Raw genomic sequence first — 24,687 nt, forward strand, 5'->3', positions numbered from 1 at the left:
CCAGGGAACACTTGTAGAAGTACCTCAAGAGTCTGAAGCATCATTATTTTTTTTCTGAAAACCCATGAGAAGGGGATGAGCTACAAAGACTAGGAGTATAAACATTTGTCAAGCTTATACTGATCAGGACATCTCCATTAGAGAGGTGGACGAAATCCTAATTACATAAAATCTTAAAATTCCAAAAACATAATGCGTAACACACCAAACCCCCTTACCAGGGAAAGTGCCCGTTTCCAAACCTGGGCCGCTGGCAAGGCCTCCACAACACTGTTGCGCTCAGGAGGTTATACATACAAAGGAGGCTTTAAAACACCTCTGCACTTCTACAATCTCAGGCTCCCCTCAATCCAATTAAAAGCCAGTTCAGGGCTATCAGGACATGTGGGAACCATTACAGCAATGAGAAACACGTGTCAAATGGAGACGTTGGTAGAAGGGGATGCTGTGGTGGATCTAAACCACCTAAGGATCTCAATACAGAAGGTGAACCTCACAGTGCCAGATGTGCTGCCTTTAAGCTTGGTCTGCATTGGGGGAAGAAGTGGAAGGTCTTGAAATACTTAAACTTCTAAGACATTCACAGAGGTAAACCATCCGTCTCTCACTCTTCCCAGGGTCCAAAGTGGCCACTGCTACGCCAACAACTTTCACCCTCCATGTATTTCAAACCAGACTCTCTTTTTAAAGATGGTTTCCACCAATCAGTGACAGAAGGACCCTGAAACTAGGTCCTTAATTCCCCTTATTCCTTCCACAACTTCTCTACTTTATATAACATGACAATCACAGCCTTGGTGACAGGCAGCGTAACTCAGGAGAGATCTGTTCTCTCACAGCTGAAGATGCTTTCTGCTCCTTCAAAGGTAGACCTAAATAAAAAGTAAGTATGAAAATAAATTTAAAATAATAGAACTAAACATTTTGCTGACATAACTGCATTGATATAAATGGACTCATATAAGCTGTAAGAAATTCTTTGAGTTATTTTCCAAGATCTGAACAAAAAAACAAAAAAACAAAAAAACTTTTGCTTAATCTTCTGAGGATCCATTTACATTAGAACATGAAAGAGTGTGATACTGCTCCAGGAGACCAGCACCATCCTTGTCTTTTGAGTACTAGATGTAAAATTGTTGGCAGCATCACAGATTAAAGCTTTTCTGAAGCTTGGGAGGAGCCGATGTCATTCTGTGCGCATGGACAAAGCCTGATTTTCTATCACTGACACAAACTCTGCAGAGTCAAAAGAAAATCATTTCTTTGACAAATACTTAGGTTTATGCCTGAAGTGTTCAATAGGTTCAAGTGCTGATGCTAACAATTCTGCTGAGTGTTGGCTGAACCATTCAACTGCTAAGGCCTTATTCCACAAACAGGAGTTTCCCTCCTACTGCTCACTGGGGACAACGATGTCACAGAAACTAAAAAACTGTGAAAACTGTTCCTTGGCTAAATACCACTCCAGATGCGTTTCATAAACCTGAACCATCTGCCATCATTGGGGATGACGCATATGAAGTCTCATTCTTAATTCTTCACTTAAAACTAGCATCATAAGCAAGTTTACATTGCTACACTGGATGAATTTCAAAGGCACAAATAGGAATTAGGTAGCTGACTTTTACAGAGAGTTGGACACGACTCTACATTGTATTCCTCTGAACAGTTCCACAGGCTTTAGCAGTGCTTGTTACATTTTGTGCTAGCTGTACACAAAAGTGCTAAAAATATTACATTTGCATTTTAATTTGCTTACATTTGAAATGCAACATGCACTTGTGAAGCATGCAACCAGCTTACCTTTAACACAATGCAGTTGTCATCTGTCCGGATTGCTCCAGCTCTGCACATGTAAGTAAGGCTGTAACAAGATACCAGAACATAAAGCTGCTGCCTACTATTCTTTAAATTTCTAAGGTAACTTACTGTGCAAGGAACAGATTAAATGAAAAACATACACTTCACTTTGCCCTAATGCTCCTTTTAACAGGCATGATTAATCAAAATATGATACTATTCAGCATAATGTCTGCATAATCAAATTGGTTTTCCACATGCATCTTTTAGAGTTTAAGCTGTCAAAACACTGAAACTATGGCAAGACTAAAACTATGGGTTGTTTTTTGCTCATACTGATGGCACCATAAGTCTATTATGACTCTACTAAAGTCAGTCAATTCATAACCCTCTAAAGCAGTGGTTTTCAACCTGTGGTCCATGGACCCCTGGGGGTCTGTAGACTAAGGGGTCCATGAAAGATGACTATGATCAATCAAAAGTATGTAAATACCTACACTTAAATTCAAAAGAGTCTGCATCTCCATTTGAAATTCTCAAAGGGGTCTGCACCTCCATTCACATTTTTTTAGGGTCCGCAAATGAAAAAAAGGATGAAAACCACTGCTCTAAAGCCATTGCAAGCAAGGACATAATTGGGACTTACATTTACAGCAAGTCTGTATTAAATACTCCAAAGAACAGAGCTCTATTACTGACATGACTCAGGTAAGCAATCCCTCTCAGAACAGTACATATGGACATGCTTAAAACCTACTGAAGTCAAAGGGATTTGAATCCACCCCAGTTTGACACAGGTTCTTGTCTCTATGTATAACAGTAACTATTGCTATGAGAACTTCTTAAATCTCTTAATTTCTACATGTTTAAATGTTTTATCTTAATTCCATAGTCATACAAGATTTTGCAATGAAGTCTGTGGGAAACTAGTATCCTCATCACAGTTCCTAAACAAAGAGCATGCAGTTTTCTCCAGGTACTGGTGTGGTCCTTATAGGAATATCCTGCATTCTTGGATGTGTTCATTGGGGTTATTATAGGGTAGGGGTTTGGTAGCTAGGTAATTCTAATTTCTTACAGATGGACAAGAAATATCATGGATGAGCAGTTAAATGGCAACCATGCTGTTGCATGGTTTTTGCAGAACCAGAGATGTATCAAAGGTGACAAAGGTTTACAGAGTTTAAGGCACTGTGGGGAACATGGTCCTCAGTCTTTTTAGAACAGTAGTTTTCAAACTTTTTTCATTTTCAGACCCCTAAAGTTTTGAATGAAGGTGCGGAACCCTTTGAATTGTAAGTGTAGTATACACATGCTTTATATTGATCATAGGCATATTTCGCAGACCCCTTAGCTATAGCTTGTGGACACCCAGGAGTCTGCAGAACACATGTTGTAAACCACTCTCTTAGATTTCTGTCTGTCTCAGCGAAAGCAATTCTCTCAGCTCCTAGGTTTCAAATGACAAATTGTGCATCAAGGAAGAATCGGGTGTTTTAGACTGGCTTCTATTGAAATTGACAGTTGATTTAAATGTAATAATCCCATGCAAATGAACACATATTTTACCTGTGTATCAAAATGAAAGTTAGAAGGGAAAAAAACCCATCAGTTCAACTGCTCAGGTATGAAGACAAGGGATGGGAATTGAGGAACCATGGCTACATAAGCACTTATTACAGAATACAGTGCCACTTTCATGTACATAATTAAAAATAAATCTCCATTACTCCTACAAAATTGATCCTGCCTTATGCCACCCACCAATAAAAGTGACATATCCATCTAAAAAAAAACCTACTATCAAGGAAAAGTTAAATGTAAGAGATCACACTGCCCTCTTTGTCCAAAAAAAATGCATCAAAACTTCCCTCCTGTCCAGTCTGAGCCTAGGTCAGCTACACCAAGTTTACCTGCCCAAGCCAGGTTATGGGTATCTGGACAGCCTAAATGTGGCAATGTCCAAATTTGAAGTAAAAAAGGTAGCTGTGAGAACCATTTTGTAATGAAGAAAGTCAGAACAGTTCATTATCTCATGAGTACACAAAATGAGAGGTACAAAAATAAATGCCCGTTGTCTTCTTTCATAACCAACCACACACTGGAGACTCCCAGTAAACTGAATAAACATCAGCATGGACAAATGATTTCTGTCCACTGTTTAAAGGAGGCCAACCAATGAGATAAGCACATGGGTCACCTCCCTACCCACCCACTACCAGATTTTTGCATATACAACTTTTCCTAAAAACAAACTGCTGGAAAACAATGTGTACACTGTCCAGAAGAAATATGGTAAGAAAAGTTTCTGCTATTTACAGGCAAAAAAGAAAGTAAAATCTGCACGGACTCAAAGGAAGCAGAACAACGAGCAGGCTCCACTCCCTAGCTGCATCTATTCAGTTGCTCACTACAAGGAAGCATACCCCCGAGTCCGCTGACAATTCTGCATCAGGTACACCAGGTTCAAATATGAGAAATCATAGAGACCAAAGGACTTTAAAATACCTCAGGCCCCTGGCAGACATTATACTTAAGATGCAATTAACCAATTAATCACATCTCAAATAGTAACCCAGCCACATATTCATGCAATTACTGGCATGTTAAAATAAGGAATAAGCCACAAAGTTATGACACAAAATAACTAAATGGTAGGTGGTTCCCATTGGGCCTTAAATTGAACATGTAGTCAACGTCGACCAGCTGATCTGTGCTGCCAGTCTCAGGAGCACACCAGACCCTCAAAGGGCTCTCATGTTCCCCCCTTGCTGGGAATGTCCATCAGCTAATTGGCTTTCCCAGCCATGAGCGTACCAGGCACCCAGCTTTCTACTTGCTGGTGAAAGGGGACCTCAGGTTCTCCCTGCACAGGCAAAAAGGCACAATTGCTGTCATTTCCAAAGACTGTTAACATGTTAATATCAGAAGCCTTTAGAGGCAAGTAAAATTACTTTAGACTGTAAAGCCTTCAGAGCAGCAATTAGTTCTTGCTTAGATTATTTATTAGCGTAGGAGATCATTTTATGAAACTAAAAAAAAATGCACTACAGATTAAACATCTTTTAAACATAGAATTTTATGACAAAAATATTTGTGAAAGTTGCAGTTCAGCTAATGAATGCCCTTACGTTTGAATTAATACGTGCTTCTGGATTGTACAGCCACTCAGCAACATTTTTTCTCTGCATACAATACACGTTGCCATATGGACAGGAAGTTAAAGTCAGCAAATATATTGGCTACTGCATGAGAACTGTTGTTCTTTGCGAATTTGTGTAATTCAAGCCTTGAAAGACCTCATGCTGCCATCCAAGCAGTATCATTATCCCTAAGGTTTTACATTACATCTGACCTAATTCCCAACAACAAAAATGAAGAGCAGTTAAGTTGTTAAGCATTAGGAGTGCAAGCCCTTTCCCTCCAGATCCTGGTGAGCATTACCATTTGGCTGATGTGAGCTGCATTTCAATAGGCTTATCCCTTTGTAACATCTTCACAAAAATCTGTGGTAACAATTCTCCATCAACCAACACTGCAAACAATGAAAAAAAAAAGATTCAGAAAATAGTTCATATTCAGTTAACAGGTCAAATGAACAACAGATTAGCCACAAGGATTTCCAGCTTACCATTTACAAGTGTCATTGATACTTGGGGATTTTCAAAGGCTAGAACTGAGAAGCATTTCAATGCTTGCATTCGAACCTGTATAAAAAAAAAACAAAAAAAACCCAACAACAAAAGGATTTACATTTGTTTCATAAATACTAACTCAAAATAAATCAGGATATGCCACTTTATTTTAAGCTCACATGGCTTGAAGAAAGAAACACTTGTGAAAAAATCTAGGTGCTTGCTGAACAACAGGGTTTAGGCATACAGCTTGAATATTCTACGCTCCCCCCCCAGCATTATCTCTGCACATTGTTTCACACAAGTTGTGAGACAGGAAGGAGAAAGTGATGACAAAAAGGTGGGAAAAGGAGGTGCTCAAGCTACAGTCCAATTTGGTGAAGCCCTAAGCAAACTGGTTACCAACAATAAGATTGTTAGAAAGAAGGCTGCCTCATGGATACACTTTGTGGAAGCCCTTAAAAAAGTGTAAAAGAGTTGGGCAGAAGCCCAACAAATTCAATGGGACTTATGATCCTAAATCCCATCCGTGCTTTGGAAGGCTCACTTAAGAACAATGCATGGATGAATTTAATTTGAGCTATTATTAAAATAAGTTGGATCTATCCCATCTACTCTGATAATATCTTCTTCTGTTATTCTCCACTTCTGCCACTGCTACTGTACAGTGACATTAAAATGCATACTGTGGTGTAACAGGGCTCCTGTAAACTGGGTTGTTGCTGCATATTTGACTCTGGCATCTTGTTTTGCTATTCTGCCTATGAAGTTACTATATGATTTTGAAATGACCTTAAACAAAAACTAAGTACTCAGTGCACCTTAGCATGACAGTCCAGAAACTGGTTACAGTGCTACATTATATTCAGCAAACCCAGTATCAACTTCAACACCACTCAGTCATCTTCATGAAAACATCGTTAGAAATCAAGGACCTGAAAACATATTAGATTCAATCCTTAAGGTTGACATTTATATACTGCCTTTGGGGGGAAAAAAAATGATTGTTATTGCTGCTGGGGCTAGGGACATATAGAGGAATAGTTTAGGCCCATATCTCGTGTCCCAGCTTCCTGAATCAGGTGATCAGATCAGCTCCTCAGCTTTCTTTATGAAAAGCCAGTTTCTAGACTTCATGGTTCCAAAGCAAGCTTGAAAATATACCAGAGCACAGTCCACGGACCATCTGCCAGAGTCTGAAGAGAGGTTCGAACGGTAATCGTGATGTGTGAACTGCTGGAGGCCTCTCAGTAGGATGGAATCACCATGTCTCACAGCTCTGGGGGCTCTACCCAGCAGAAGACTCTGTGCATAACAAGGAAAAAGCACAGCAGGTCCAGCACCTCTGCCCAGCGGCAGAGGTAAGTCCCCTTCCTAACCACCTTTGAAGAATGAGGGAGAAAGATTGCCCATTCTTCTGTGTTTTTTTTGGCACTGCTACTCTAGGTTGGAGGTGAGGCCCCAGAGGCAGAAGTACAGAGTGCCCCAACTTGTCATAGCTTGGACTTGAGTAGACGTTTGTAAGGCCGAGCAGGGGGAACTCATGGTTTTCCATATGCTGCACCTCAAGGTAGCATCCAGGAGACTTGATACAGACTGCCTGAGCACTACTGCTCTCAAGTAGCACAGTTGTCCCTTCATCAGTGTAAATATTTGCCAGTTACATCTCCCTGTTCTTGTGTTTGGACAGGAAAGTACAACTGTCAGCTGAAGCTACTGGTTCTAGGAGGGTGTGAGGAACCATTGTCACAGGGAAAGACTAGCACTGTCCTGAGCTCTTCAAATGTCCAAGCCCCGCTCTACTGCTGGAGTAGAGTAGTAAGCTCTAAAGCATTAATTTCTGAGGTGCATGAGACATGGTAGCCTCCTCACTGGTTTACCAACCGGACCTTTCCATTACTCAGAATGCCCGTTTGACCCCAAGGCTCAAGTGGCACAGTACAGTTCCCATCTTTTAAGACACTGCTTGCTACACCTGTTTTCTATCCTTGAATTCACTCTCCTAGAATGGAAGGATACGTACAACAAGGGAAATATTCTTAACAGGACTTCAGCTTATCACAGTCTCCCCTTCTTCCACCCTAAATCCCTTGCTCCCAAGCCCCCACCACCCCTCTCCTCTGGGTACCATGCTGGTGTTGATTTATTTCTTTTACAACCTTATTTGCCATTTCCTCTCTCATGGCTCTGAAAGCCTGACCAGAGGGACAACGTTCTGGCTGAGACTCAGATTTTCAGCACTTGGATTCTCTACTTCCAAGCCATAGTGCAGCCAAGATCTCAAACACTGTCTTAGCACAAGGGAAAAGGGGGAAGACAAGACCATGCCTTCCAGATGTTCCCAGTCTGTCATCCTTGACTTCTTAGCTATATTCAGTGCTGTGGCCTACGATCCTCTCTTGAAATAGTGTCAATGGTATTTGGGTCCTTCTACCTACCTTTAATTGTATTTTCCGTATTTACTCCTCAAACCCAGCCTCCAACTTTACTCTCTTCTCCTCTACTGTCGGTTCTGTTTGTGAGGCTCTGACTACAACAGAGTCTCAATGCAACATCTTATTCAAATATCTCACCCTGCTCTAACTCTTACTTCCTCTGGCCACATTCACATCTTGGCCTATTTTGCTGACAAATCTTCAAAGATGTCTACCTACCAAGTTAACTCCATGTAGCTGAAATTAATCTCATATTGCTTCTCTCTGACACCAAAGACCACTGCTCTCCTCCCAGTTATTCAAACCTGTAATTTAGGTGTCAGCTTTGACCAAACCCTCTCTCTACATTTATGCATCTAACTCATGCCTAAGACCTTGGTATTTAGCCTCTCCAGAGCCCATATTTCCTTATGTTCACATCACCAGTATGCTTATGGAGGCTTAAGCATAGAGGATATTAAAAAGGTACTTAGGTTGAAACAGACATTGAACCTTCTCTCTCTCTCATACTGGCCTTTGTGCCCCTCACAAATCTACAGAGTCCATACCTTTTTTTCTTTTATTATTACACATTTCCGCTATAAAGCCTACAAAAACCTTTAATCTAATAATGGCTCATCAAATATTACATTACTCCTGAGAACTGGCTCTGTATATCTATACATCAAGCACCAACCTGGTCTAGGTGAAAGCATGCTATCTGTTACCTCTTCTCTCACACCCTCATGCCCTACCAAAAGCCCATTAATTTCACTCATTCAGTGTGTCCAGCTTGAAGTCAGAGACCTCTTTGGAACACTGGGTGCATCTACACAAGATGCTACGGCGCAGTAGCGTGTAGACACAGCTGCTGAGTGTTAATTTTCACTTATACAATGCATAGCACAACAGCTCCCTGAATGCCACCATGATAAAATCAGCTTCTACGTATTCTTTTAAATCTTTACGCAATTTTCTCTCACGAAGATTAGTCAGAAATAGAAGCAAAAGTGAAAAAAAATGGAACTCAGTCAATCTTAGCAGTAATTACAGACAGGGTTCCTGAAAAAGCAGTCAGAAACTGGATGGATTTGATTTAAATGAGATCGATCTAAATTATGATTTATATCACTAGTCAGGAAGCCTCAATTTAATCATTGTTTTCTATAAAAAAGTTCATTCTTGTTGTTTGATATCAGTTATTCATTTAACTTCTTGAAACGTACTTTTAGAGATAGGTAAGGGCTTGACTGTGTGTACACAAACTTGCAGAGAGACAAGAGGGCTGATGGGTGGGTAATCAGGTCTGTTATATCTCACCTCCCTATACTGCTAACAAGGATGTTATCTCTGGAGACGACAAACTCTTCCTATGCCTGAAGAAAGCATTTGTGCCTAAAAGCTTGCAAAGAACAATTTTTCCAACTATTTAGTTGGTCTAATAAAAGAGATCACATATACTCTTGTCTGCCTATGATCTCTGGAGGCACAAATCCACAGTTTGAAACGAAGCATCACAGAGATGCTTAATGGGATCTTTTAGACTGAGCACTGAGTCCCATTGGGTAGAGTGGTTTTCTTTAATCTTTACAAATCTGTACAGGAGCCTCTGGGGACCCCAGAAGATTGGGCCCCTAAAATAGACAATCGCCTGTTGTGACCCATTTATAAAACTTCTAAAAAGGTTACATGAATATATGGTCTCAAATAGTATATAATTAGAAGTTATAACCCCTAGTTCATTATGATGTCGTTGAGCTTTAATGTATCTTAAATTAAAGCTATCTTTATATGTTTATTTTTTTAATGCATCTTAAAAAAAATTAAAAATGATTAAATAAAAACCTTGATTTAAATTTAAAATTATTTATTTATTTATTTATTTGGGGGGGGGGTGTTAAATCACCCTGTACCTGACATCGTGAGAAAGAAAAAGATTTCAGAAATGGCCGAATGGTCAGTTGAAATCTGCCATATAGGTCAGGCATGGAGGGTTGGCACACAGACATATAGAATCAGTCTCCAATCTGATGCTGAATGCACCATTTTCAGAACCTGGCCACTTCACCTGCTGACTTCAGTGATGGAATCACACCTTATAGATGGAGGCAAGGTAAGCTAGAACTATTATCTGTCAAGGGGACTTGCCCTTGAAACAAGGAAGTAAAGGCCTTGATGCCTGACAGTTACCTCCAAGTCTAATACATCTGGTATAGTCAGATGTTGGAAGATGATACAATTGTCTGACCTAAACTATGCCTGAAGCAACTACTACAAATCATAGGCGATTGGGAGGAATGCAGCTTGCTCATTAGCAGCCATTTATTGGCAATGCTCATCCCAAGCGCTTCCCCTATCTTCCTTGACATCATTTCAAAGGGGTAGACTTATAAAATCTTACTGGAACCTGAGCATAATGCACAAATACTTCCACAAAAATGTCCACCAGGCTGACAGATGGACATCTATTTTCTGATTTTTCAGGGAGGGTGAGTATCTGCAGAGTCCAGTAACTTCAGCTGGAATGATGGGTGCTTAGGTCTTCTGAAAATCTGAATTTTTAGATGGGCTCAGCACCTACACCTGGTGTGGAGATTTTCAAAAGGGCTCAGAGGTCAGTCAGTAAGAAATCCTGGTATATGATGACATAATTAAAGCCTGTAACTAGAGGCAGCATGGGCAACCTTTAATTCTAGCATCTGCTAACTGGACTGCTTGATTTTACAGTTTACAAAGATTAGCATCTCTTTTAAATTGAATAAATTCTTAATCTTTATTTCTCCATGAGCTAGACAGACAGTGCTCAACCATTTGCCCATGCAGGCCCAATGAGTGGCATGGTGCTGGTCCACAGGTCATATCTAGCCCTACATACAAGGACCAGGCCCTGGAGCCCAGTACTCCCCTTCCCTGCCCTATGCACTGGGATTGGTCCCTGGGGGCCTGGCACTGCCCTCTCCAACCAGGACTGGGTGCCCAGGGTGTGGCACCACCTCCTCCCACAGGGACTGGACCTAGTGCCACACACACCCCAGCACGGGGCCTGGAGCTCCCCATGCATCTGGAAATTTGGCAGCAGGGAACAATGCCATTTCTTCCCCACTGCCAGACCTGTGGGGAGCTGCGAGGGCAGGATATGGCCGGCCTACAGGCCAGCCGGTGAGCACCCCTGGGTTAGAGAAAACGGTAATGTAAAATTGCCAAAGTTGTATTTTGACTTCCTTCTTCTCCCCCATCAAGGCCAAGATTCATCCACTGGAATGTATATGCTGCCTTTAAAGAGCTGAGGGGGTAAAGATCATTAAAAAATACATCGAAACTGAAACAAACATCTTGGTAAATTCTTTCGTGTGTGACGGAAACCCCAGAACAAGAGAACAAATTGAGAATTATACGTTTTGGTTGGTTAGCAAGAACTTCTTTTTTTTTTTTTAAACTGGCAACAAGAGCTCATCACAGATGAACGCACTCTTTCAGCCTGGAAAAGAAGACTACTGTCACACTGAAAAGCTGTAACATCAGCATGAACTGAGGTGAATTTTATGAGTTCTCAAACAACCAGTAGACTGAGCTCGAGAAGATAAACCTTTTTACTTGAGCCCTGTTAAAATAAATACAACCACTATTTTTTAATCCAACTCCAGTCTCACACTTTACCTCATCTGCTATGCACAGAATAATCTACAAGCTGACCACAGCTAAACAGTGAACTATTTTAACTCTAAAAGTTTCTTAGCAAAATACGAGATTTAAAAATGTATAAATGACTTTACCATATGGCATGAATTGGAATTTCAATAAACAAGTTTCACCCTCAGTCTTAAACCTATCCTTAAGCCAAATCACATAGCACCATATTTTCTGGCATGTAACATGCTCCAGAACATAAATGAAGACCATTTTTGGAAAGACAACAACAACAAAAAAATCTTACCTTGGATAAGTAACTGAGTAGCAGCTAGGAAGCCTACTCCCATTTCCGGTCTCATCAATGCAGAGGGAAGGGGCCCAAGGACTGGGTTTGGGGCAGTAGGCCAATCTGGTATACCGGGTCTGGGGCTGCACACTGTGTCCAGGATCACCTGTCAGGTCTGATCCAGCACACCTGCTCAACCTGTATGCCGGATCTGACCTGGAGCACAGGGCCATGGCATTAGGATGGGTCCCCGTGGGTCTGGAAATCTGGCAGCAAGGGGGCAATAACAGTGTTAACTCCAATTCTCCTCTACTGTCATATTTCCAGCCCCATGGGGATCCATATTCCTCACGTACAATGAACACACCAATTTCCAATCGGCTGATTTTAGGGAAAATGGTACAGGTTACATGTGAGAAAATACTGCATTTGAACCTAAGTGATTATCAGAGGAGTTCCGTTACAGTGGTTTTGGCAATGGTTTATAGCAGGATTTTTTTTTCTTTTGGGGGGTGGGGTGGAGGGGGGAATTATCCATACTAGTACCCACAGTATATAATTACTTTCCAAACTTTCAAGAAAGAACCACAAACTAGACCTTTGAATAAGAGAGAATAACTAGCAATTTATAAGCAAATACAACTTAATGTACTGCAAACTACACACAGGAGTGGATTTTTAAAAGATGCTTAAACACAGACTAAGAAGGGGTCTTACAAATGAGTTCAAGGACATTATGCTACATATGAGAGTTAAGCAGAATAAAACATGGAGGAGACTGACAGAAGCCGACGAAGTACAGACAAGGGCAATGTGTAGATGATGAATAAGGGCAGAGGAGAAAGGACATTAAGGGGCATAAAATTTGACCAAAAAAAGTTAAAAACACAGAGATGGCAACAGTGGCTGTAAATGTACGTGAACAGAATTAGGAGATGTACAACTGGGAAACCAAAAGGAAAAGTATGCAGTAGCCATAGGATGACAAGATAGGTCTTGTCAAAGGGATGCAACATGGGGTGCAATACACTTTAATAAGGCTTCCTGATATGGTTTTCCATGATGTCCTCATAAACAAGTTAAAAGACATTTGATCTTGATAAAACTGTTAATTTTGTGAGTATGTATCTGGTTGGATAATCTTGCTCAAAGAACAGTCATCTAGTCACCTAGACTATCGAGTGGTAAGGGTCAAACAGGGCTTCCTAAAAGTCTGACCTGGGTCTAGTATTGTTCAAAATTAATAACATGGAGGACAGATGTGAGTGTACCCACATGATCTGATACCAAACGATATCAAGTTAGGGAGGCTGCAGGCATGTTAGAGGGACAAAATAGGATTCAAAATTGCTTTGATAAATTGGAAATAGAGCCTAAATTAAAAAAGGATGGTAGTGGTAAAGTGATATAGCTATGATGGACCAGGGACTATGTGAGATGCAAAGATTTTTTGGATGCTATTTTTCACTGGATCAATTGTATAGGTGGGATGTTAGACAAGATTTTAATTCAAAGCTTTCTTCTTCAGGTCTGAGGAGGAAGGCAAGCACAATGATTTTTAAGAACAGTCAGTAGAACTGTGAAATAGGAGTCAAATGATTAGCAGAAAAAAAGCTTCAGTACTGGAAAAATCAAGATCTAGCAAAAGGGAAGAGGGTCATTATCACCAGTAGTGTGTAGGAAGAATTTCAGGATCAGGTAGATTATAGTGTATCAAAATCAATATCAATGTTCAGGCCTTGGTACCTAGTGTACAGCCAGCTTATAAATTTTTGTTCCCACCCTCTCCTTTTAAAGGTGCTTGGTAGATTTTCTTGAGCACAAGGACAGTGAGGTCAGAGTGGTTGTTCTGTGAAAAATATGCTCCTACTGGCATTTGTTCTTTATATTTTTTTCGGCAAGAGTTCATTTTGGTGCACAGCTACTGTTTAGTTTTGCCCATGTAATTATCCTGAGAGTATTTGATGCATTGGTGTAACAGCTAAGAATTGTCTGTGTAATAAAGGTGCTTGCTGAATGCTCTGTGAGGCTTAGATCTGGTGTTTCTTGTCATTTGTTCATGTATTGGAGCTGCATGTTGCTGCTAAGAGTTTAATTAAAGTCAAAGGTTAGTAAAGACTTGTATGTAGTGAGGCCTAGTAAATTTAGCGAGGCCTTGTAGAAGTAGTAGTAGACCTTGTGGCGTAGTCAAAATTTACCTTATCAGAAGAATGCAAAGGCTTGTACTGCTATTGGTCAGTCCTAAGGAAAGTTTGTAGTGGGAGAATCTGAATAGCTGTAAGTTATCAGCATAGCTCAGAAGTTATAAATTGGCTAGCACATCCGGAAATCATTAGAAGGAAGATGCAGCATTTTGAGGGAAGTTACTGATTTAAAATTAGCTGCTGACCTGAATTCGGTGGGCCAGTGGATCTCAAGGAGCCCAAGGACTGAATACCAGGGTCCTTCCCGGTACCCCTTGGACAGCGCTGATCAGGGACACCCGACTTCACTGAGCTTTATAGAAGAGGAACTTGTTGTACTTCAGGCATCAGAGGGGACTGTCAATAAATTGCTGATGCAAATGGTTATTGTCTGTCATTGTTGTTTTGTTACTATGCATAGTTGTGTCTTTGTTAAGTCAATAACTTAACCCCCAATCACTCTCTCAATCCCAAACCCTCCCGCTGGTGGCTGAGACACACTGGATCAGATATTATTACACACTGGGACAGGCCTGTAGAGATCCATAGACACTGATGGGTTTGTTGCGTAGGGTGTTGATTGTAGCAGGCTACTGTGGGGTATTTGGGTGTTTTCTTAAAAGCTACAGTCTATTTCTCTACTGGAGTGCCCTTGCTGTATAAAGGCAGATTTTAAGTGGGCATCACGAGTGTTCTCCTCAGGCATATATGGTGGCAGCCTAAGGCCTGACTCTAGATTATAGCTTTTTTGGTGTGCTTGGAATGATTGCTGGGCTTGTGGATCTAGTATTTTGGATATGATGTGATAATTAAAATTAGGCTGAACAATGCAGTTCAGAAAGATTGTTAGGAGAGAAATTGGATGGTACAAGGTGTAACTGGATTACATTATTCTTTAGTAACTCTTGCAGTATATCTACCAAATGATACTGTGCTAATGCATCTGATGAGCACAGAATTTTACATTTGGCAAGAAAAAGAGTGGTGGAAGTTCAAGCGTGAAAGTTATAAGCTGCCTATTTTCACATGCTCATAACAGACAATGTTTTTTTTCTCAGAATAATTACCACAGTCACTATGAGAAACTACTATAGTGCACAGAATTAAAGACTTAAGTACTTCCTGATAATGATAAAAATAACCAAGCTAAAGTAAGCTGCATGCTGTTAATTCAGGCATTAGAACAATTAACTGAGGGAATACTACTCAGATAGATCACTAGAGACTCTTGCACTGTTTTACTGAAAACCCAAGTCTTACTTCAACAGATCTCCCTGCTGAAAAGCCCCACAAGAACTAGCCGCACATTCGCTTTGGTGTTAACGGAGGTTGCATTTACTTTTATTAGCCAAATCATACAATTTAAAAGCATTAATCATTTATTGATTACATTTGTCTTCTCTGCGGGCCAGTAATAGAGTTTAGTTACCTAATAATATTACACATATCAACTTGCAAAAAGAAAGAAAGATTATGCTCATGGAACAAGCTCATACCACAGCCACTGAGAGTGAAAGTACCCATAATTCAGATTAAAGAGATTAATCTCCATCACATGTAGGCTTCCAATTTAAATCAGAAAATTGTTCAAGTGATAGAGAGACATTCTAATGCTGGGCCTATACGTTATTTCTTAAAAATAGATTCCATCATAAGCTACATCCTTCTTTAGCACCTATATTAGTTATACAAAAAACACAATCTTAAGAAAGGACTCTAGGAACAAGATGAAAATACACCTGCTTGGACCCTCGTACAGCTGTCTGCCTATAAACCTTCATTTTGCATCTGTGGTACAAATTTCTTCTTGATTTTATGAAAATAAACTTTCCTTGGTCTCAAAGGCTGCATACACACATACTAAAGCAACTTAACTAGGCAACTTAAACTACGTCAGAATGTACACACTCCTTGACATGGTGGCAGCCATCTTGTGAGTTAAACTGACTTAATTAATCTAACTCAAGATAATACACCTCTGAGGAGCATTACTTTGAGTCACATGTAAGTAAACTTTGCTCAAAATGCATGTGTATGCTCTGACAGTCAAGTTGACTTTAAAAAGTTAATCTGGCTTAACTGTCAGAAAGTAAGTATGTATGTACAAACCCAAAGTCAACATATGTTGCTGACAGGCTCCCCTTCTCTCACCTCCCCAGGTCATTTGACAGTTAGTATCACTGTATTCCTGTGCCCCTCCCCTCCTATCCCTGTATTTTTGGTGTGAATACAGAGCAATTACTAAATATAATTTCTAAACAAATATTATTGTTTATATTGCAATCAGACCTAGACAGGTTACAGGGGTGGGTGGATGAGAATAGGATGGGATTCAACACCGACAAGTACAAAGTGATGCACCTGGGGAAGAACAACCAGCACCATACCTACAGGTTGGGGAACTCTCTTCTCGTCAGTACAGAGGCAGAAAAGGATCTTGGAGTCATTATCGACTCCCAGATGAACATGGGCCTGCAGTGTGGGGATGCAGTCAGGAAAGCCAACCGTACCTTGTCATGCATCCACAGATGCATCTCAAGCAGGTCCAAGGAGGTGATTCTCCCCCTCTATGCGGCACCAGTCAGGCCGCAGCTGGAGTACTGCGTCCATTTCTGGGTGCCACACTTCAGGAGGGATGTGGACAACATGGAGAGGGTCCAGAGGAGGGCCACTCGCATGATCAGGGGGCAGCAGGGAAGGCCTTATGAGGAGAGGCTATGGGACCTGACCCTGTTCAGCCTCCACAAGAGAAGGCTGAGGGGGGATCTAGTGGCCTGTTACAAACTAGTCAGGGGGGACCAGCAGGCACTGGGGAAGTCCATGCTCCCCTGAGCCCTGCCAGGAGTGACCAGGAATAATGGTCACAAGCTGGCAGAGGGTAGATTTAGGTTAGATATCAGGAGGCACTACTTCACGGTCAGGGCGGCTAGGATCTGGAACCAACTTCCAAGAGAAGTGGTGCTGGCTCCTACCCTGGGGGTCTTTAAGAGGAGGCTAGACAAACACCTTGCTGGGGTCGTTTGACCCCAGTACTCTTTCCTGCCATGGCAGGGGGTCAGACTAGATGATCTACTCAGGTCCCTTCCAACCCTAGAAAACTATTAAAGCCACTTGGAATGCTCTGGACTCAACAGTCAAGGCTATCTGCTTCAACTTGGGTTTTGAAGGATTCTAAACTCATCCCAAACTTCAAGTTTCCAGAAGCTATGAAAGGAAGACAGAAGAAGAGAACAAGAGTTCTGTCAGTTTTCACTTTAGACGAGATCATTATGGAACATGGAATTTGTGCAATTCTGTCATTTTTTTGCATGTCTATCTCAGTATTCTTCACAACAGAATCCATGAAATGGTTCATGGGGGTACTTCATCAGATTGCCCTGCTTTGACAGCTGAAACATCTCCCTTTTTTTTTTTTTGTATTGATTTTTAAGACAAGGCACAATGAATTCAGTGTAGTCTCAAAACAGAAAAGAGCAATCACTGCCAGCCCTTTCAAAAGCTGTATCCCAGGGATGCCAAACATAGGACCAATGGTGATTCTCTTTGGCTATGGCTGGAAGGACCTGGCCAGATCTGGCCCACGGGCTCTCTCACCGCAGTTTCCAGAGAAGCTGTACTGGCATGGTCAGAACCCAGGGAGTTAATGTTGCCCCACCCCTTACCTACCACTGAATCTCCAGCTTTCAATCACCAGAGATTCCCAGAGAGCACTGGACAAGAGGGTGACCTGAGGGACATATTAAACAAAGTCCAATCTGTCAAGGACACTCAAAGCCTGATCAACACAAGGCAAGAATAAATGGCAGAAACAGGAGGAGAGATAGTGGGCTTAACTTATTTGGCTTGGTTCACTTAAATGTCATGCAAACTGCTGTGTAACAGCAGCTTTTGGCACTTACTCAGAGATTGAGATTCACCTCTGGACTAAGATCAGATATATCCTAAAATTGTAGTCATAGAAAAAACACAATCAATAGCTTTTAGACCCAGAAGAAAGGCCCTCCCATCTCTTAGTCCTAGAATTAAATGATTAGGGGACTTGCCCAGGAAGAGGGAGGCATGGGTTCTGCCCCCTTTCCTGCCCCTTCTCCCTCCAAAAGGCTTGAAAAGCTATCTCAAATATCAGCCTAGACCAGGGCTGTCCAACTTTGGTGTGGCCAGGGGCTGTTAGTCCAGGGGACAGCCCCTTCAGCATTTCTCCACCAACCATGCAGGCAGCACCAGCAGCATATAGCCCTCCCCTTCACCCCCAAGGCTCTTCCCTGCCACACAGCAGTGGGAGATTCAGCTGCAGGGCCTACAGACCAAATATTAACCTCTAGCCAGTTGGACAGCCCTGGGCATTACCTGGCCAGTTTTAATAGCTAAGAGAAGGATATCTGTGAGGCTGAGAAGACGAAAATAAATCAGAGGGTGTATGGCTCAGTACGACAGATGCTATGCTGGGTGGAAGGGGGTCCAGGCCCAGGGTCCTACCATGAGTCACTGTTTCCAGTGGAACAAACTTTCCCAGAGCTGGTTACCCTTTTTATCTAAGAATTATTAAATGCAAGGTACAGTAGGCCAACCTCAAAAGGAGGGTAGAAGTAAAGACTAGCCTCTGTCCTGGTAGTTAGAGCACTTTACTAGGAAACAGGAGATGCAGGTTCAAACCCACTCTGGGTAAGAAGATTTAGAGCAGGAGTGGGCAATTATTTTGGGCTGAGGGCCACTTACTGAGTTTTGCAAGCCATTGAGGGCTGCATGACAGGCAGCCAGGGGCAGATATATTACATTTTCTGAATTTTTTAGGGGCCCCGTGGGCCACATAGAATGGCCTGGAGGGTCACATCCAGTCCACGGGCTGCATTTTGCCCACCCTGATTTAAAGCCTTGGTTTCTAATGCCCTTGACAAATGCTCTCACCACTAGACTGCTGGACTACAAGGCGACTGAGTAGCCCTCTTTACCTTCCCTCCTACCACTTCCAGCAGGTACACATGCAAGGCACCTGTTCTGTTGTGCCACAAGACAAAACTGCAGCTACAGGGCTGCATACCTGTCATTTAGTATTTAACACTATACATCTGAGTGCATGGGGGGGATAAGAGAAAGAGCATTAGCAAGACCATTGCTGGAATAGTGTGTCCAGTTCTGATGTCCACATTTGTAAATTAATCTTATAAAAACAGAAAAGGATTCAAGAAAAAACTGAAGAGCAACTCCTGGCTTGGTAAAACAATGAAAGGCTAGAGGACCTCAACTATTTAGCTTATCAAAGAAAAGATTAAGAGGTTAGTGGAACGTGGTCCATAATTATGTACAGAGGAAGAAGATACTCAATTACAGACAGGCACAAGAAAACCAAGTGGCTGGAAGCCAAAGCCATCTTAGTTCAAACTGGAAACATAATGTAAATGTTTAAAAGGGAAGACTGCTAACAACTGGAACAACTTACAGCAAACCATGGTAAATTCTCTGTCAGTCAGCATCTTCAAATCCAGACTGGAGAGCTTGGGAAAAGAGGCTCTACAGCTCAAGTGACAGAAGTACAGGAAAGACGGACTAACTGGATGAAATTATGTCCTCTATGACATAAGAGATCACACAAGAGTTTCATAAAGATCTCTTACAGCTTTAATATGTAAGGTTCTCTAAATAAGAGGTTTCAGTCCCAACTCAATTAACATGGTACTACATATATATGTAGTTCAATGTTGTAAATACAAATAAATCAGATAGTTGCAAACTGATACCTTTAAAGATTTAACTCTGAAAGTTTACATAGGATGACATTGTTCAAACTTATTTCAATGAGGTGATATTTGCCTAAAAACTTTTCATGAGAACATAATCCCCTTAAAGTCAAAATACTGGCTTTGATTCAGCTTGCATTTTCCACAAGCTAATATCAAGAGACATTTTAAAACCATTATTTATGTTAACACTGAGGTTAATTCTCACAGTCTTGCATGCAAGTTGTAATGGGGTTCGACCCTGTCACTGTGGGGAGAAGCATGTCTGAGCTTCCTCCAACCCAAGACAGCTTCCCCTTATTCCCAGGAGACAGATGCAGCTGTGCCGTGGCCTCACAGACTGGCCAGAAGACCATGTGGCAGACACAGCTACAAGAAACAGCCCCAGCTGGGGAAGAACCCCCAGCTGTGGGAAATTGGAAGCCCAGCCACCAGGACAGAGGGGAAGGGCCTATCCCTGCATGCACATGCATGGGGAGTTAAGAGCAGTCAGAAACAGCTGCACAGGGGGTCTCTCTGGTAAGGGAGCAAGCTGCCACCAGGAGGGATGCATAGATGGTACGTCTGCTGGGCAGGCTTCCTCTTTCTGCAGGAGTACTGCCACCAGCCCATGCCCAGGTCTGGCCTCCCAAACTAACCATACAAAACGGATGGCAGAAACCCCAGACAGCAAGCACAAGATAATCTTTTCTTTAATCATTATTATTAATTTAACAGTTACAGACTCTGGGCCTGGGGAAAGAACCGTAATTCCAGGGGCAAGCCTCAGGCCACCTGTCTGGAAAGACCAAGGTCTGGATTAGTGGATTCTTGGCTGCCCCTCTGCAGCTATGGTAAAAGAGTTCAGGGTGGTAGTAATCCCTCCAAGTCCGTGACTACCTGGGCAGCTCACACAAGTGTCTCTCAAAATATGAGTACAAGTGTGTGTGTGGATCCAGACTTGATTTTTTTTTTTTTAATTAAAGTAAAACTGGGGTTTTGCTGCGTCTCTCCATTGAAGCAGGTTGTGAAATAGCCTTGCATTGCCAGTAAAAATCCATGAGGAAGCAGGAATCCCACTACTGCCACTTCTGTTTAACCAGCAATACCAGGTTAAGACATCACTGTACAATTGAATGAACCCTTCGTCACTGGTACTTTACCCACCCAGAATGGGTTTCAACCATAATACATGGCCAATACCAGTTGCAAAGGATTCAGTGGAGTGAAAAACACTCATAGCTTTCCTCCCCAACCCGAGTTTTTCAACAAGCATAATTTCCTCAAGTCAGTTCATCCTCATTTCCTCTTTTCACCAGCTTTCTTTTACAATCCAAATATTATTAGGCAAAATAGCCGCTTTAATCTAGGACAAACAGGTCCAGACATATTTTAATTGCTGGTACTTTAAGCTTCAGAGTACCAAATATATTGTGGCATTTTTCACATATATGTATACGGCAGAATAGAAGCAACAAATCATGAGTACCTCCCATTAAATGTTTATTATACAATTTTATATAATACATGTGAATGTATGTGCGAGTACATATTGAATTTCAGATATATTATACAGATCACTTCCACAACTAGAATGAAATTAAAATCTCCAGAAAAGTTAATGTCTTACTTTGTAGGAGGTGGAGACTAAGAGGTGAGCAATATTCTGAACTGCTCCATGGTTAAATAAGATTGTCTGATGATCTGGTCCCTATAAAAAAAAAAAAAGAAAAAAGAAAAAGAAAAAGAAAGTTTGTTTTTAAAGAAAGGAAAGAGAAACATCCCATTTAGAATGCAATTTTAATAGATATTAAATCAGATTTTCTGCTCTTATTTAGTTTGTACCATGGCAGTGCACTAGACTAGTTCCTTGCTAGTTAATGTTGAAGCCAGCTTTCTGTTACATTTATTAAAACTGTTCTACTTGTTAGTAGTCATTTTCATTCTTCTTGTGGCAGGATGCTGACAAAAACTAGAAAAATTAAGGAGCAGAATGAATGAAATTTATTTGCACAAATGAAGGATGACTTCCAGAAATAATTAGAGGGAGTCTATTCTTCATAACTCATGTGAGGTTTCTAGCAAAATCCTGTTTCAGTCTTAATATCAAATGAAAGATTATCAGCTATCTCCGATGAATCTTCCATTGCAAAGCCAATGCATTTTTAACTATTCTAAGCTGAAAAGCGGTTGCAGGTGGCTAATTCCAAAGGTGTTCCCATTAGAATATGCATCGACTGACAATGTTACAGAGCTCGAGTCAAGGTGCTCCTACAGGTGAAAATAGAAAGAAATATTTGATGTTACTATTTCAAGTGTACAAGCTGTAAAACTGGTCAACCAAGAACACTTCTTAGGCACTCAAAGACCTGGTAAAATAAGTATCTAACCATTTTCAGTTTTAATAAACTCATTCAGAAGCTAACACAAGTCAAGATACTGACACATCACTTGTGCAGTAAAATGGGCTGAGTCTCTGGCTCCACATGGCTAGAGGAAACACGAACTCCTGCCGGGACTTCCTACCTTCCCCAGACACTAATATATTTTATGCGATTGGCAAACCTCTCTTCCCTGGGAGGTAGACCACAATTATCCACTGCCCTGGGACCAATCCAGATAGAATGCAGTGGCATGGCTGCAGTCCTCTCTTGGACTAGTTCATGCTGTGGGAACTTAAAGGGACTTTTTTAAAGTTCCCAAACCACCGAAGAAGATCCACCCCACTTCCCCTCCATGCTCAAAGGCACACGCTGCCCCCGGCCCTTCTCTTCCCTCTCTCCCACTTTCCCCACTGTCCTGCTTCAAAGCCATCCTGGCCACTCCAGGCTATGCAGAGGCTGGACTCAACTGGGAACAGCAACAGAAGCAGCAGTGGTGATGGGTGGGGGGGTGGATTCCTCCACCCTGTTCAGTCCCCTAGGAGCAGATGTGGGAAGGGGAAGCCCCCCAACGCATTCGCTATTGCTGTCACTGGGCATGTATAGACGAAACAGGGGCCCTAAACTGAAGCAGCAGGTTTTAAAAAACACTGCTTCAATTTAGGACTGATTAAACCTCCTGCTGTGCACACACCTACCTGCTTCTCCGGCAGGGACCGGCGGGCGAGCTGCCAGTGTAAGGAGTGGTCCCTGGGCTGCAGGGGCAGGGCAGGGCGGGGCCTGGTGCTTCCCTCTGCAGCAGTGGCAGCCCCCCCACCCCAGGCGACACCCAGCTCAGGTGGTCCTGGGGAAGCACCAGGCCTTCACACAGCTCAGGCAGTGAGGCAGGCAGGCAGGCTCCAGGGGGAGGAAAAAAGATCAGACTTGTGGCTTTTCTTGGGCAGAGCTGCTTTCTTGGGCTTCTATCAGGCTGCCTGCAGGACTGTGGAGCTTCATGGAGCCTGGAGCTTCACTCCATAGCTGTAGTGGTAAACTAAGACTCCTCAAAGGAGTCCCAAGTCATGTAAGGAGCATTACGCTGCCTAATTTCCTACAGCGGCTGGAATTAATATGCAATACGCCGCTGAGGTGTGCAAACACCAACACCATTAAAGTGGTGTAAAAGCATTTAGCCCACTTTAAAGTGTTGTGCACACATGACTCTTGTTTCATCTACACATGACCAATGTTCCCAGTCAAACCCAGCTCCCATGCAGTCCAGCTGGTGTATGAAGAACTGGGTTTGAAAATTCCTTGTCCCTGGGGAAAGCAGCAGCAGCATTTGGGGGGGGAAGGGGTGCCTTTGAGCACAGAGGGAAAGTTGAGGGGTTCTTACAGGCTTTGGGAACTATAAAAAAAAAAAAGTCACCAGAGGCTCCTGCAGTACAGCCTGCCAGCACCACTGGGTTGGGGGGCCAGGAAGAGCCTTGGAGTGGGAATACAGCCACCTCTGCAGCATGGGTGATTGTTTTCACACCCTCCTTTCCCAGATACTGGATCTGCCCCTGCTTCACACAAATATTGCCCTTCTCTACTACAGTGTAAGAGAGCATATGGTTTTGGCCTGCAAAGCTAAGTTTTTAAGTAATGGCATAAGCACCTTTCTATGTTTTTTTGGATTGATTTGAAGTCTACCTACAAACAAACATCTCCTAACCCACAAATTCCACTGGTCCATTTTGTTTCAAAAATCAACCCAGAATACATGGGTAACACTATGCACACCTCTGGGCACAAGAAAACGTCAAAAACTTTTGCTTTCAATCTTCTGGGGGGTGGGGAATAATTAGAAACAATCAGTCATTCTTTTTTTTCAGCAACATCATGAAAAATATTTTCAGAATCTCTCTAAAATGAGCTCTTTCTAGAAAAAGATGAAAATGACTAAGATATAACATATCTTGTGCTTTAGGAGATGCTTCAGCTGCTACTACTGACAGCTATTAAAATGCAATTAAAATACCATGTTTGCAGTAGGAAAACAACTTACATTGGCACATAGAAGTGGCTGAGGCGATGATTTAAAGCCGCAGCTATGCCAGTGTCGGAGCTGAAGAACAGATATTAAAAGATGTGAAAAAAAATGAATGAAATTAAAACCAAGATTTTTTTTTTTTTTTGCTTAAATTGTGATTTGTCACCTGATAAATATCATTTATCTTGTTAACCTGGCCAGATGTTCACAGATGTACCTAATATGTGCGAATATCACCACTCTATACACAAATAAGGATGTGTGCGCACTTATGGCTAGTTAGCTAGTTTGTCAGACATGTGCATGTAACCGTACCCAATCTGCATATGCAGTTATGATACTAGAGCACACAAATCAGGTTTGCATATTATATGCGTACAAATCTAAAAAAAAAAAAAAAAATCTGACTGCAAGTTAACAGCCCACAATTAAAGAACTCCACTGTGAAGCTTATTCAACAATAAATAGTAATAAGTAGTTTTGCATCAAGACAGGAAGATTTCTGTATACTTAATCAATAATGAGGGGTAATTGTTTTTGTTACTTTTTGGGGTGCATGTGCTAATTCTATGCATCACTTATATGGCAAATGTCATTATTATGTAGTGATTGGAATAATTTTTCATTTGT

The 24,687-nt window shown here is 41.7% G+C and overlaps 1 protein-coding gene across 15 annotated transcripts in view; it reads right to left on the reverse strand.

The window, feature by feature from the left end:
* Positions 1 to 24,687, reverse strand: part of ARMC8 (armadillo repeat containing 8) — a 110,266-nt gene that overhangs the window by 32,326 nt on the left and 53,253 nt on the right. For 7 of the 15 annotated variants that reach the window (XM_090051300.1, XM_090051307.1, XM_090051302.1 and 4 more), the window contains 6 exons: positions 24,073 to 24,132; positions 21,293 to 21,373; positions 6,600 to 6,740; positions 5,432 to 5,507; positions 5,245 to 5,335; positions 1,804 to 1,864 (listed from right to left, as the gene is read on the reverse strand). In XM_090051300.1, coding sequence (XP_089907426.1) covers positions 1,804 to 1,864; positions 5,245 to 5,335; positions 5,432 to 5,507; positions 6,600 to 6,740; positions 21,293 to 21,373; positions 24,073 to 24,132 — 510 coding nt within the window. The remainder of the gene's footprint in view (positions 1 to 1,803; positions 1,865 to 5,244; positions 5,336 to 5,431; positions 5,508 to 6,599; positions 6,741 to 21,292; positions 21,374 to 24,072; positions 24,133 to 24,687) is intronic. The other 8 variants (XM_090051304.1, XM_090051299.1, XM_090051314.1 and 5 more) reach the window with 3 other exon arrangements.

This window comes from Crocodylus siamensis, chromosome 6 (assembly GCF_052110815.1).
Source record: "Crocodylus siamensis isolate JL-2025a chromosome 6, ASM5211081v1, whole genome shotgun sequence".
In the NCBI taxonomy this organism is placed as follows: domain Eukaryota; kingdom Metazoa; phylum Chordata; order Crocodylia; family Crocodylidae; genus Crocodylus; species Crocodylus siamensis.